The 13,614-nt window shown below is 44.9% G+C and overlaps 1 protein-coding gene across 1 annotated transcript; it reads left to right on the forward strand.

Annotated features, from left to right (window-relative positions):
* Positions 1–1,758: 1,758 nt before the first annotated feature.
* LOC117522156 (insulin-like peptide INSL5) lies at positions 1,759–4,245 on the forward strand. Its single transcript, XM_034183533.1, has 2 exons — positions 1,759–1,976; positions 3,871–4,245. The coding sequence occupies exons 1-2, from the start codon at positions 1,805–1,807 to the stop codon at positions 4,068–4,070; spliced, it is 372 nt and encodes a 123-aa protein (XP_034039424.1). The 5' UTR covers positions 1,759–1,804; the 3' UTR covers positions 4,071–4,245.
* The last annotated feature ends 9,369 nt before the right edge of the window (positions 4,246–13,614 follow it).

The raw sequence follows: 13,614 nt of genomic DNA on the forward strand, positions 1-13,614 counted from the left end.
TGTCTCGCTCCAGTAGCAAATCCATCGTGACGCGCGAAGCCTCCGCTCAGCTTTCCATGACAAAATCTCTTGTTAAAAGTGAAATCTGCCGGAAAATGGTTGATGTCCAGCTCTTGTGATAACCAGAGAAATGGCACACGATGGTCACGGATCCAGACAGCCATCCGTTTAGAAATGAAATGGTTGTTCAGCCTATCGATGGCGGCTTCGGAGCGCAGCGTGCCCCACAGCCACTGGGGGCCGTCCTTAAAGCGACAGTAACAGTCCTTATTCTCTACCAAGCCCGTAACATTTTCACCGAAAGCCAGATAAATTTTTCTAATGATTTACAGCTGCCAGTCTCTAACAGTTTCTGAAAAAATTCTGATGGAAAAAAAGCCCAAATCATTCCACCATTTCCTGGCAATGGAAATCCACCGAGGGGGCTGGACCACTCCTCACTCAAAGCCTGCTCACAGGCGAATGATGCAACTGACAGGCGTGGAAAAACTCACGCATGCGCACGAGGATTCAAGCTTGTCTGACGCAATCACACGTGATTCAAATCCATATGGTTTTTGAAAAAAATAATAAGGTCGGATACTTTTCTAATAGACCTCGTATTTAATTTATTATAATGTGTATCAGAATCAGACTCAAATTAGCTTTTATTCACCAAGTATCCAAAGAATACAAGGAATTTGACTTTGGTTTGAGCTGCACTCTCTCTGTATGGCATGTATAAATATACGCTAAACACTGAATAATTAACAGTAATAAAATGTACAAGAAAAATAAAATGTGCAATAAGACAAAAAGAAAAAGTAAAGGATGTGTGAGACAGACAACAGATTGAAGTTAAACTGTACATGAGGTAGATGAATTAGTGAGATTTTTGGCAGTTTAAGTTGGTCATTAGTGTGATGGTCTGTGGAAAGAAACTGGTTCTGTGTCTGGTTGTTTTGACGTACAGAGCTCTGCAATGTCGACCAGATGGGGGAGTATGCACATGTTCATTCATTTGAAAGTGTTTACAAATACTTCACTGTCTGTAGACATACACTATGTTGCACTATGTTGCATCTTTCATTATTTGGTCATTTGTGTTAACCAAAATGATTACAAGTTTTGACCGGAAGCATCACATCCAAACTTGCGATATATAAAATACAGTTCAAAGTGCCAGCACAAAAATGCAGAATAATAAATCAGTCACTGTTCAACACTGTTTTCATCAGTGTTGAAAAATACAGTCTAAAATCATTATTTCTGATCGTGCATGTGAATAGTTGCATCAGTATCCTTGACCTTCACAGTCCACTTACAAGCTGTTCCACTTAGCTTGTATCCCTCAAATGTGTCAAGATAAGGTGCAAAAACTGCACATATTCAAGGAAATAAGTTCACTGCACCATGATTTAAAAGAATTAGACAATTTTCAAGCAAATAGATGTTTGATCACTGCTGTGAGGATGCTCAAAATCTCAAAATCATTTTAAAAAAGCTGACCATATGGACCACTTGGCCCATAATGATCTGATATGTGCTTTTAAGTTGTGACTTCTGTTCGATCACCAAAACCGTCAGTGGTCCAGATGGCAATGACTATGAGAGACTTTCAGCCTTGAGGAGACTTTGCATCATTCTGCTGCTGAGCTCCAGATCAGGACATGCTTTTCCCTCACCAAGGCTGAATAGATCTTTTTATGAGTCCGTGGCCTCATCTGAACTACGGGCAACACATGTTCACTATAAAAACTGACTCAGGATCACCTCGCAGTCACCAAGCACAACAGTCACACCCCCGTCCCTGAAACTTCACACCATGCCTGCTGCTAAGTGCCTGCAGCCTGCAGTTCTGCTGCTGGTGGCCGCTGTGTGTCTGCTTGACGCCCAGGACAGCATTAAGATGTGTGGGAGAGATCTGATCCGCCTGGCTGTCTCCTCCTGTGGCAACTCCCGTGTAAGCAGAAGCGTCAGCAAAGACAATTCTGACTGTAAGTACTTTATTACATCATAAAGGACACTGGGTGTGCCAGAGCACTGCATTGTTTTCTAAAAATGTCTTCATTGATGAAATGTGTTAGCAGAAATTAATATTTTAAGCATGTGGGGTCAGATTGAAATTGTTAATCACAATTTTTTTTCTAAATTGTTACACAGTAAATCTTGGAGAGTAAAATTTACTCTGGAGTGAGCACATGTGGTTCCAGTCCAAACACTATTAAATCAATTATATCATAAGAAAAATAATTTCATGGTATCATATCATTGTATCACACACACTCACAGAAATATTTAGCCCTAACTTTTAAGATTTATGTAATTTTATTACATGCCAAATTCCCATTTGCCTTTTTTTTTTTTTTTTTTTTAGATAATTTTAATACAAACCTACCGAATAAACCTTACATGATGCATATTCATTACTGTAATAAATCCTGTTTATTTGAAATGCATAATCCTCAGCTTTATGTATTTAGTATTAATAAAATATGATTACTCTAAATCAATAATAATGACAGTATTTATTTAAAATACATAAAGCATATTGTTTGAATTGCATAGTAATTATGTTACCTATACAAGATAAATGGCAGCAAACAATATATGATTTAGAGTAATTATATTTTTTTAATACTAAATACATAAAGCTGAGGATTATGCATTTCAAATGAATAGGATTTATTACAGTAATGAATATGCATCATGTAAGGTTTATTTGGTAGATTTGTATTAAAATGATCTAAAAAGTAAATGGGAATTTGTCATGTAATAAAATTACATAAATCTTAAAAGTTAGGGTTAAATATTTCTGTGAGTGTAACAGTAAGAGTATAATACAGTTGATTTAACACTAGACTGTAACTGTTACGGTACTTCAAATTTTGCAAGTTCACGTATTCAAAAACAAGCTATGAGAATTTAAATTTTTGAATTAGTGTTAAATAGAGTTTTATTTAACACTAACACTATTATATATATATATATATATATATATATATATATATATATATATATATATATATATATATATATATATTTGAATTGTAGCTATGTTAAAAATACAAATTAAACAGACTCATTTTCAGTTGTTTCAGCTTGCAGTGCTCAAATTAATAGAGCACAATTTTCAGTACAAGGAACACAACAGTCAAACACAACTCAAGGCAAAATTTAAGCTATAACACAGAGTAAACTGTTATTAAATAAATTTTGGACTTGAGCATGTTGAGGTTTTGTGACATTTAAAGGACACTTTGATAAATAGAAGTAATTGAGGATTATATCACAAACTCTTCCCTTTCAGAACAGCGTGCTTTACCATTTGCTCCATTGTCTCAAAACAGTGTACTTACTTCCTACACCAAAAAACCTAAAGAAATTCTTTCAGTATGTCACATTAAACTGCCTAAATTAAGTTGGAATAAATATTGCTTGTTCAATGAATCTGGATCAATCTGCTTTACTTAAGTCGTACCAGTTCACACACTGTTTAAAGTTGGTCCAACAATTTGCTTTTTTCAGTGTATAAATGTGTATATATTATTTTCCTTTTGCTGTTTGATGCCAGTAAATATAACATCTGCATCTGTCTCAGTAAGCCAAAAATAACATCTAATGAACTCCAAGATTAAGGGTCAATCTTTGTCCAACATTTAGGCATTAATGGTAAGATTTTAGAATTTAAATTTTGTTAATGTCTTACACGTCACCCATCGAGATTCTACAAACACGCCTGTCTCATCTCTTAATGGGTGCTCGGCTCCATTATTTATCTTTAGTGCTTCTGTCATTAAATTCAGACCAAAATGTATCACAATTTTTTTTTTTTTTTTTTTTGCACAGTCAGAGCTTCTGTTGACTCCCTAACACCCATATATTTTCTAGGGCATGCGGAGACGTCCATAGCAGATCCCCACACAGACCAAGACCAGCTTCCCTCAGAGTCTGATACCGACAACGATGTTCTGTCCTTTGGCCCTCACTGGTACTCACTGTCGCCACGCATGAGACGTTCAACTGCAAAAATATCTGATATTTGCTGTGAGAAAGGATGCAGCATGAAAGAGCTGATCCAGTTTTGTTAGAGGGAATGGCCAAATTGTGACACACTGAGGGACAAGATGAGAAAAACACTGTGTTAAAATAGTTGTGATCTGTGGTGTGATCTTCACTGAGTTGCCATGTTGTTGAGCTGTTAAATAAAATGATATATTTTCAGCAAACTATGAATCTTTCATTACAGAATGTCCAACTAACATGGATTTTGTAACTTGGTATGCAACACCCCCTTTTCTACTTTTTTTTTTTTTTTACTAATTGCCCAATTTCATAGCCTTAAGAGTGTGCATATCATGAATGCTTGGTCTTGTTGGATTTGTGAGAATCTACTGAATCTACTGGTACCTTGTTTCCCATGTGACAATAAGAAATATACTCAAAACCTGGATTAATCTTTTTAGTCACATAGCACTACTATTATTCTGAACACTAATATATATATATATATATATATATATATATATATATATATATATATATATATATATATATATATATATATATATATATATATATATATATATATTATATACAACCCTAATTTCAGTGAAGTTGGGACGTTGTGTGAAATGTAAATAAAAACAGAATACAATGAGTGGAAATCCTCTTCAACCTATATTCAATTGAATCCACCACAAAGACAAGATATTTAATGTTCAAACTGATAAACTTTATTGTTTTTGTGCAAATATTTGCTCATTTTGAAATGGATGCCTGCAGCATGTTTTAAAAAAGTTGGGACGGGGCAACAAAAGACTGGGAAAGTTGATGAATGCTCAAAGAACACCTAATTGGAAACAGGTGAGTGTCATGATTGAGTATAAAAGGAGCATCCCCAAAAGGCTCAGTCATTCACAAACAAAGATGGGGTGAGGATCACCACTTTGTCAACAACTGCGTGAAAAAATAGTCCAACACTTTAAGAACAATGGTTCTCAACGTTCAATTGCAAGGAATTTGGGGATTCCATCATCTACAGTCCATAATATAATCAGAAGATTCAGAGAATCTGGAGAACTTTCTACACATAAGCGGCAAGGCCGAAAACCAACATTGAACGCCTGTGACCTTCGATCCCTCAGGTGGCACTGCATTAAAAACCAACATCATTGTGTAAAGGATCTTACCGCGTGGGCTCAGGAACACTTCAGAAAACCATTGTCAGTTAACACAGTTTATCGCTACATCTACAAGTGCAAGTTAAAACTCTACCATGCAAAGCGAAAGCCATACATCAACAACATCCAGAAACACCACCGCCTTCTCTGGGCCCGAGCTCATTTGAAATGGACAGACGCAAAGTGGAAAAGTGTGCTGTGGTCTGATGAGTCCACATTTCAAATTGGTTTTGGAAATCATGGACGTCATGTCCTCCAGACAAAAGAGGAAAAAGACCATCCAGATTGTTACCAGCGCAAAGTTCAAAAGTCAGCATCTGTGATGGTATGGGGGTGTGTTAGTGCCCATGACACGGACAACTTACACATCTGTGATGTGACCATCAATCCTGAAAGGTACATCCAGGTTTTGGAGCAACACATGCTGCCATCCAAGCAACATCTTTTTCAGGGATGTCCCTGCTTATTTCAGCAAGACAATGCCAAGCCACATTCTGCACATGTTACAACAGCGTGGCTTCATAGTAAAAGAGTGCGGGTACTAGACTGGCCTGCCTGTAGTCCAGACCTGTTGCCCATTGAAAATGTGTGGCACATTATAAAGCGCAAAATACGACAACGGAGACCCCGGACTGTTGAACATCTGAAGTCGTACATCAAGCAAGAATGGGAAAGAATTCCACCTGCAAAGCTTCAACAATTAGTGTCCTCAGTTCCCAAACACTTATTGAGTGTTGTCAGAAAGAAAGGTGATGTAACACAGTGGTAAACATACCACTGTCCCAACTTTTTTGAAATGTGTTGCAGACATCCATTTCAAAATGAGCAAATATTTGAATAAAAACAATAAAGTTTATTAGTTTGAACATTAAACATTTTGTCTTTGTGGTGTATTCAGTTGAATATAGGTTGAAGAGTATTTGCATATCATTGTATTCTGTTTTTATTTACATTTTACACAACGTCCCAACTTCATTGGAATTGGGGTTTTATATATATATATATATATATATATATATATATATATATATATATATATATATGTGTGTGTGTGTGTGTGTGTGTGTGTGTGTGTGTGTGTGTATATTGGACACATCACTATTTATTTCAGTAAATATATTTCTAAAGGTCCTACCAACATGAAATTTTCACCAGATGTTGGTAACAACCTTCGTAATCCACACAGATAAAGAAATAAACAAATAAGTACAGAAATTAAGTTACTATATGTGATATAATGGAATGACACCAGGAAAAAGTATTGAACACGCTTCCTGAAATTTATTTAACAGTTCGTATAAAAGCCTTTGTTGGTAATGAAGCTTCAAGGCGCCTCCTGTGTGGAGAAACTAGTCTCCTGCATTGCTCAAGTGTGATTAGAGTCCATTCTTCCACACCAACAGTCTTCAAATCTTGAAGGTTCTGTGGACCTCTTCTATCAACTCTGATCTTTAGTTCTTTCCATAGATTTTCCATGGAATTAATTATTTGGATTTAAGTCAGATGATTAGCTGGACCATTCTAGAAGCTTTATTTTCATTCTCTGAAACCAAATGAGAGTTTCCTTGGCTGTGTGTTTGAGATCCTTGTCCTCCCTTGTTTCATCTTCACAATACTGGTAGAGGGCAGAGGATTTTTGTCAATAATGTTTTGGTACTTTTTTGATTCATCCTTCCTTCAATTATATGATGCTTGCCAGTGTCGTCTGCTGAATAACAGCCCCACACCATGATGTTCCCGAGTCCAGACTTCACTGTTGGTTTGGTGCTTTTGGGGTGATGTACAGTGACATTTATGGTATGTATTATAGCATTCAAAGAGTTCTGTTTTGGTCTCATCTGAACAATCTATGTTCTCCCAGTGTTTCACAGGTTTGTCTAAATGTTGTGCAGCAAACTTTAAACAAGCTTCAAGTTAGTGTTATACTCAGCCGAGATTGTCACCAAGTCAGGAAAATGGCTATTGCAATGCAAATTTTTTTTATGACATCATACAAGTTCTATAAATCAGCAATTCCGTGGAGGAAAATGCCTATCTCAAAGCATTCTTCTTTTATGACATAGTACAAGTTTTATTTATGACACATCGTAAGCGGTGTAAGCGGGGGGTGGGGGTGGGTGGGTGTGGGGTGTTGTCTTAGGATGTCTTGCCCCCCACCCCCTGCATAGCAAGTCTGCTGCAGTATTATCACACATTTCATCCTCCATTCTGATGTGTCTGACCCCTCTTTTGTGTAAATTCTCTCAATTCACATCTATCATTTCTTCCCTGCTCATGTATTATTTGACCTCCCCACTTATGATTGGGTAAGGGGTAAGATATCCTGACCTGGATATCTTCCCCCTACCCCTGCAAAGCACGTCTGCTGTAGCATTATCACCCATTTCAACCTCTCTTACCTCCCACCCCATCTTGGACAAATGTTCTATTATATTTCAGGTTGTCAATCAGGTCAATATATTTGTAGAGTATATTTGGAATACCAATATCGTTCACCATCAATCAAAATGTGCTTCATCTGGGACCATTATGGGCCTTTCACACTGAATACGTCAGATGCGTCAAATGCGTCAAAAATCGGTCTAAAAAGCTTTATTTTCAATGAGACGTGTTGCTTTTTAGATGCGTCAGAAACGTCATGTCAAAAGCCGAGCTAAACCGACGCTTCTGACGGGAGCGTGCATTGCCACTTGTCAGCAGGCTGACACAGTCAAAGTTCAATCCAATCCAACTTTCGATGCTCTGAGCTGTGACGTACCTTTGCGTTGTTCAATAGGAACGACGCATCGGGCCAAAACACGGAAGTCTAGTGGTAGAAACCACTGATCTCTACAAAACGGATTGGTGTAGAAACCACTGATCTCTACAAAATGGATCGGTGTAGAAACCACTGATCTCTACAAAACGGATTGGTACAGAAACCACTGATCTGTGCAAAAACATACGTGTCACAGGACTGCTCATTTATGGAGCAGTTTTCTGAAGAAAAATCCTTCAAAATGTTTTTTGTTGTTGTTTGTTACCTCAGAATTTCTGATTACTGTTAAAAAAAAGTTTAAAACACTTGTAATTAAAATTGCTAAATAAAATCAATAAAGGATCTTTAGAAACCTTTCATCTGTAAATTAAAACCACCTGTTATTTCAGATTAGATAATTTCTTGTTTAACATAAGGAACCTCGGACATTTATTTTTAGACAAATTAACATGGAAATTTGTACATTTTTTTAAGTCTGGTAGATTATCTCATTTCAACCAGAAAAACAGACACTGTAAATAAATACAAATGTTTATTATAAATGCAACAGGATTGCAGTGTGATTGTAAAGTAGGATTTCTGTGACATAAACCTCATGATATTGTTGGGGAAAGTGAGGAACATGGACCCACAACAGGGGGCGCAAATGAACGGACAATGGAGGAGTCGAATAACACTGCTTTTACTGTTGTGAAACAGGCACAACAAATACAACCGATTACAATATTGAAATGGAGTCCAATTACAACGGTGTCGTGTGGGCAGGCTCGACGATAGGAGACGTCTGTCCAAGTCGAACCGGAACCAACCCGATTTCCTCTGCCACCGAATCCCGGGAATACTGGAGCCGCCAAGTCCCAAATTCGCAGGTGGCCACTGCCTCCGCTCGTCGGATCCGGTACTGCTGGCAAGAAACAGAAACAGTCAGGTGTGGATGCGGCTGCACCCAGCAACACGGAGGGTGGAGAGTCCACCTCCACCTCTCGTCAACAACAATGTAGGAAGGTGAGTACTTATCCGAATGTTGTCTAGTAGTCAGCTGTCCTACAGATAATCAAACAAGAATACAATTAAAGTCACACGTGTGTGCAGGCTGAGATGGTTATCTCTTTGGTAAGGCGATATCTCGGCAAATGAGGTGGAGATGCCGTCCTGTTGATATACCTCCTTGTTAATTGGGATCAGCTGTCTCCAGTGATGGGTGGCAGCTGTCATCCTGGCTGCTCCTGTAAGGCGGCAGCGCCCTCCGGTGCCTGGAGCCCGCACTCCAGGCAGGGCGCCCTCTAGTGGCGGTGGGCCAGCAGTACCTCCTCTTCAGCGGCCCACACAACAGGACCCCCCCCTCAATGGGCGCCTCCTGGCGCACGACCGGGATTGTCAGGGTGGCGACGGTAGAAGTCGGCCAGGAGGGCCGGGTCCAGGATGAAGCCCTTCTACACCCAGGAGCATTCTTCGAGGCCGTACCCCTCCCAGTCCACCAGATACTGAAAACCCCGGCCCATCCGTCGGACGTCGAGGAGCCGGCGCACGGTCCAAGCCGGCTCTCCGTCGATGATCCGGGCAGGAGGTGGCGCCGGACCCGGAGTGCAGAGGGGTGAGGTGTGATGAGGCTTAATCCTAGAGACATGGAACACTGGGTGAATCCGCAGTGAGGCCGGAAGCTGGAGCCTCACTGCGGCGGGATTGATGACCTTAAGTATCTTATACGGACCGATGTATCGTTCTTGCAGTTTTGGGGAGTCCACTTGTAGGGGAATGTCCTTGGTGGACAACCACACTTCCTGCCCGGGACGATACGTGGGGGCCGGGGCCCGCCGCCGGTCTGCATGGTTCTTCGCCCTCGTCCGGGCCCTTAACAAAGCAGAACGGGCGGCACGCCACACCCGACGGCACTTCCGTAGGTGGGCCTGGACCGAGGACACACCGACCTCCCCCTCAACCACCGGAAACAACGGGGGTTGATACCCCAAGCACACCTCGAAAGGGGAGAGGCCGGTGGCTGACGACACTTGACTGTTGTGGGCGTACTCGATCCAGGCCAGGTGGGTACTCCAGGCCGTCGGGTGCGCGGCTGTCACGCAGCGTAGGGTCTGCTCCATCTCCTGGTTGGCCCGTTCTGCTTGTCCGTTGGTCTGGGGGTGATACCCAGACGAGAGACTGACCGTGGCCCCCAGTTCCCGGCAAAAGCTCCTCCAAACATGCGAGGAGAACTGGGGACCGCGATCGGAGACGATGTCTGATGGTATCCCATGCAGACGGACGACGTGGTGGACTAGGAGGTCCGCTGTCTCCTGGGCCGTTGGTAGCTTCGGGAGGGCCACGAAGTGGGCCGCCTTGGAGAATCGGTCCACTATCGTGAGGATTACGGTGTTTCCCTGGGACGGCGGGAGGCCCGTGACAAAATCCAGGCCGATGTGAGACCAGGGGCGATGAGGCACGGGCAGCGGCTGTAGCAAACCCGATGTCTTGCGGTGGTCGGCCTTGCCCCTGGCGCAGGTGGTACAGGCCTGGATGTAACCCCGGACGTCGGCCTCCAGGGACGCCCACCAGAAGCGCTGCCGGACAACTGCCACGGTTCTTCGCACCCCAGGATGACAGGAGAGCTTAGAACCGTGACAGAAGTCCAGGACCGCAGCCCTAGCCTCTGGTGGGACGTAGAGTCTGTTCTTCGGTCCGGTTCCGGGGTCCGGGTCTCATGTCAGGGCCTCCCGGACGGTCTTCTCCACGTCCCAGGTAAGGGCGGCCATGATAGCGGACTCCGGGATGATGGGATCCGGGGGATCCGACGACTCCGTTTTGACCTCATCTTCATGTACCCGGGACAAGGCATCCGATCTTTGATTTTTGGTCCCGGGACGGTAGGTGATCCGGAAGTCAAACGGCCGAAGAACAGTGACCAGCGGGCTTGCCTGGGATTCAGCTGCTTGGCGGTCCTGATATACTCCAGGTTCCGGTGGTCAGTGAAAACCGTGAACGGCACTGACGTTCCCTCCAACAGATGTCTCCACTCCTCAAGAGCCTCTTTCACCGCAAGGAGCTCTCGATTGCCGACGTCATAGTTCCGTTCGGCTGGGGTCAACCTGCGGGAAAAATAGGCACACGGGTGAAGGACCTTATCGGTCTTCCCGCTCTGGGATAGCACGGCTCCTATCCCTGAGTCCGAGGTGTCCACTTCAACCACTAACTGGCGACTAGGATCGGGCTGCACCAGAACAGGTGCAGACGAGAAGCGCCGTTTCAACTCCTTGAACGCGGCATCGCAACGATCCGACCAGGTGAAGGGGACTTTTGGAGAGGTCAGGGCTGTCAGGGGGCTAACTACCTGACTGTAGCCCTTAATGAACCTCATGTAGAAATTGGCAAAGCCTAGGAACTGTTGCAACTTCCTACGGCTTGTGGGTTGGGGCCAGTCTCTCACCGCCGCGACCTTGGCCGGATCAGGAGCGACGGAGTTGGAGGAGATAATGAACCCCAAGAAGGACAAAGACGTGTGGTGGAACTCACACTTCTCGCCCTTCACAAACAGCCGGTTCTCCAACAACCGCTGCAGGACCTGACGTACATGCAGGACATGGGTCTCAGGATCCGGAGAAAAGATGAGAATATCGTCCAGATATACAAAGACGAACCGGTGCAGGAAATCCCGCAAGACATCGTTAACCAACGCTTGGAAAGTCGCGGGAGTGTTTGTGAGACCGAACGGCATGACCAGGTACTCAAAGTGCCCCAAGGGGGTGTTAAATGCCGTCTTCCACTCGTCTCCCTTCCGGATCCGAACCAGGTAATACGCATTTCTAAGATCGAGCTTAGTGAATATTTGGGCTCCATGCAGGGGCGTGAACACTGAATCCAACAGGGGCAACGGGTATCGATTGCGAACCGTGATCTCGTTCAGCCCCCTATAATCAATGCATGGACGAAGACCGCCGTCTTTTTTACCCACAAAAAAGAAACCTGCACCCATCGGTGAGGTGGAATTCCGGATCAACCCGGCAGCTAACGAGTCCCGGATGTAGGTCTCCATTGATTCACGCTCAGGCCGTGAGAGGTTGTACAGCCTGCTGGACGGGAACTCACTGGCCGGAACCAAATCAATGGCACAATCATAAGGACGGTGGGGAGGAAGAGTGAGCACCAGATCCTTGCTGAACACGTCGACAAGGTCATGGTACTCCACCGGCACCGCCCCCAGATTGGGCGGGACTCTGACCTCCTCCTTAGCTCGGGAGCCGGGAGGAACCGAGGAACCTAGACACACCCGATGGCAGGTCTCGCTCCACTGAACCACTACCCCGGACGGCCAATCAATCCGGGGATTGTGCTTCAACATCCAGGGAAATCCTAAAACCACACGGGAGGTGGCCTGAGTCACAAAAAACTCGATCACCTCCCGGTGATTCCCTGACACCACCAGAGTTACAGGTGGTGTCTTATGCGTGATCGGAGGGAGAAGGGAGCCATCTAGTGTCCGAACCTGTACAGGCGACATAAGCGCCACCAGAGGGAGCCCTATCTCCCTAGCCCATCTGCTGTCCAACAGATTCCCCTCAGAGCCCGTGTCCACCAGTGCTGGGGCCTTCAGGGTTGAGTCCTCATACAGGATCGTGACTGGGAGTCGTGTAGCAATGTGGGTGTGTCCCACGTGAATGTCTCGACCCACCCCTAGCCCAGTCTCTAGGAGCGGGCGTTTGGAGTTTGACCGCTCGGGGCAGTCTCTTACGTGGTGCTCTGTCGAGCCACAAACAAAACAAGCTCCGTGGGCCTGCCTCCTCTGTGCATCTGGTGCCCTAAATGTTGCCCTACTCGTGTCTTTAGCTTCGTCAGCAGGGGGAGCCGTGGCCCCACGGAGCGCAGGGGCTGTGGAGCGTGGGGAAGGCGGAGCGCGGTCGGATCCGGAAGGGAGAGGGACGGCGCGTGCCCGGCCACGCCCTTCGTCTTGTTCCCGCCGACGTTCTTCTAACCGGTTGTCCAACCGTATGACAAGATCGATGAGCCCGTCTAAATCCCGCGGTTCGTCCTTAGCCACCAGGTGCTCCTTGAGAACCAACGACAGTCCATTTACAAAGGCGGCGCGGAGGGCAGTGCTATTCCAGCCGGACCTCGCAGCCGCGATGCGGAAGTCGACTGCATAGGCAGCTGCGCGCCGACGCCCCTGTCTCATCGACAGTAGCACGGTTGAAGCGGTTTCTCCTCTATTGGGGTGATCGAACACGGTTCTGAGCTCCCTCACAAACCCATCATATGTCTGAAGGAGCCGTGACTTTTGCTCCCAGAGCGCTGTAGCCCAAGCGCGTGCCTCGCCGCGAAGCAGGTTTATTACATAAGCTACCTTGCTAGCATCGGTCGCGTACATGACTGGACGCTGTGCGAAGACGAGCGAACACTGCATAAGAAAATCCGCGCATGTCTCCACACAGCCTCCGTACGGCTCTGGGGGGCTTATGTATGCTTCCGGGGAAGGTGGGAGGGGTCGTTGAACGACCAGTGGAACGTCAATGTTACGCACAGGGTCTACGGGAGGGAGAGCCGCAGCGGCGCCCGGAGGGCGCGCTTCCACCTGCGCGGCGAGAGCCTCCACCCTGCGGTTCAGGAGGACGTTCTGCTCGGTCATCAAATCTAACCGAGTCGTGAAAGCGGGGAGGATCCGCTGCAACTCACCGATTACCCCTCCTGCGGACGCCTGCGCGTCCTGTT

The sequence above is a fragment of the Thalassophryne amazonica genome, chromosome 12 (assembly GCF_902500255.1).
Source record: "Thalassophryne amazonica chromosome 12, fThaAma1.1, whole genome shotgun sequence".
NCBI classification, from domain to species: Eukaryota; Metazoa; Chordata; class Actinopteri; order Batrachoidiformes; family Batrachoididae; genus Thalassophryne; species Thalassophryne amazonica.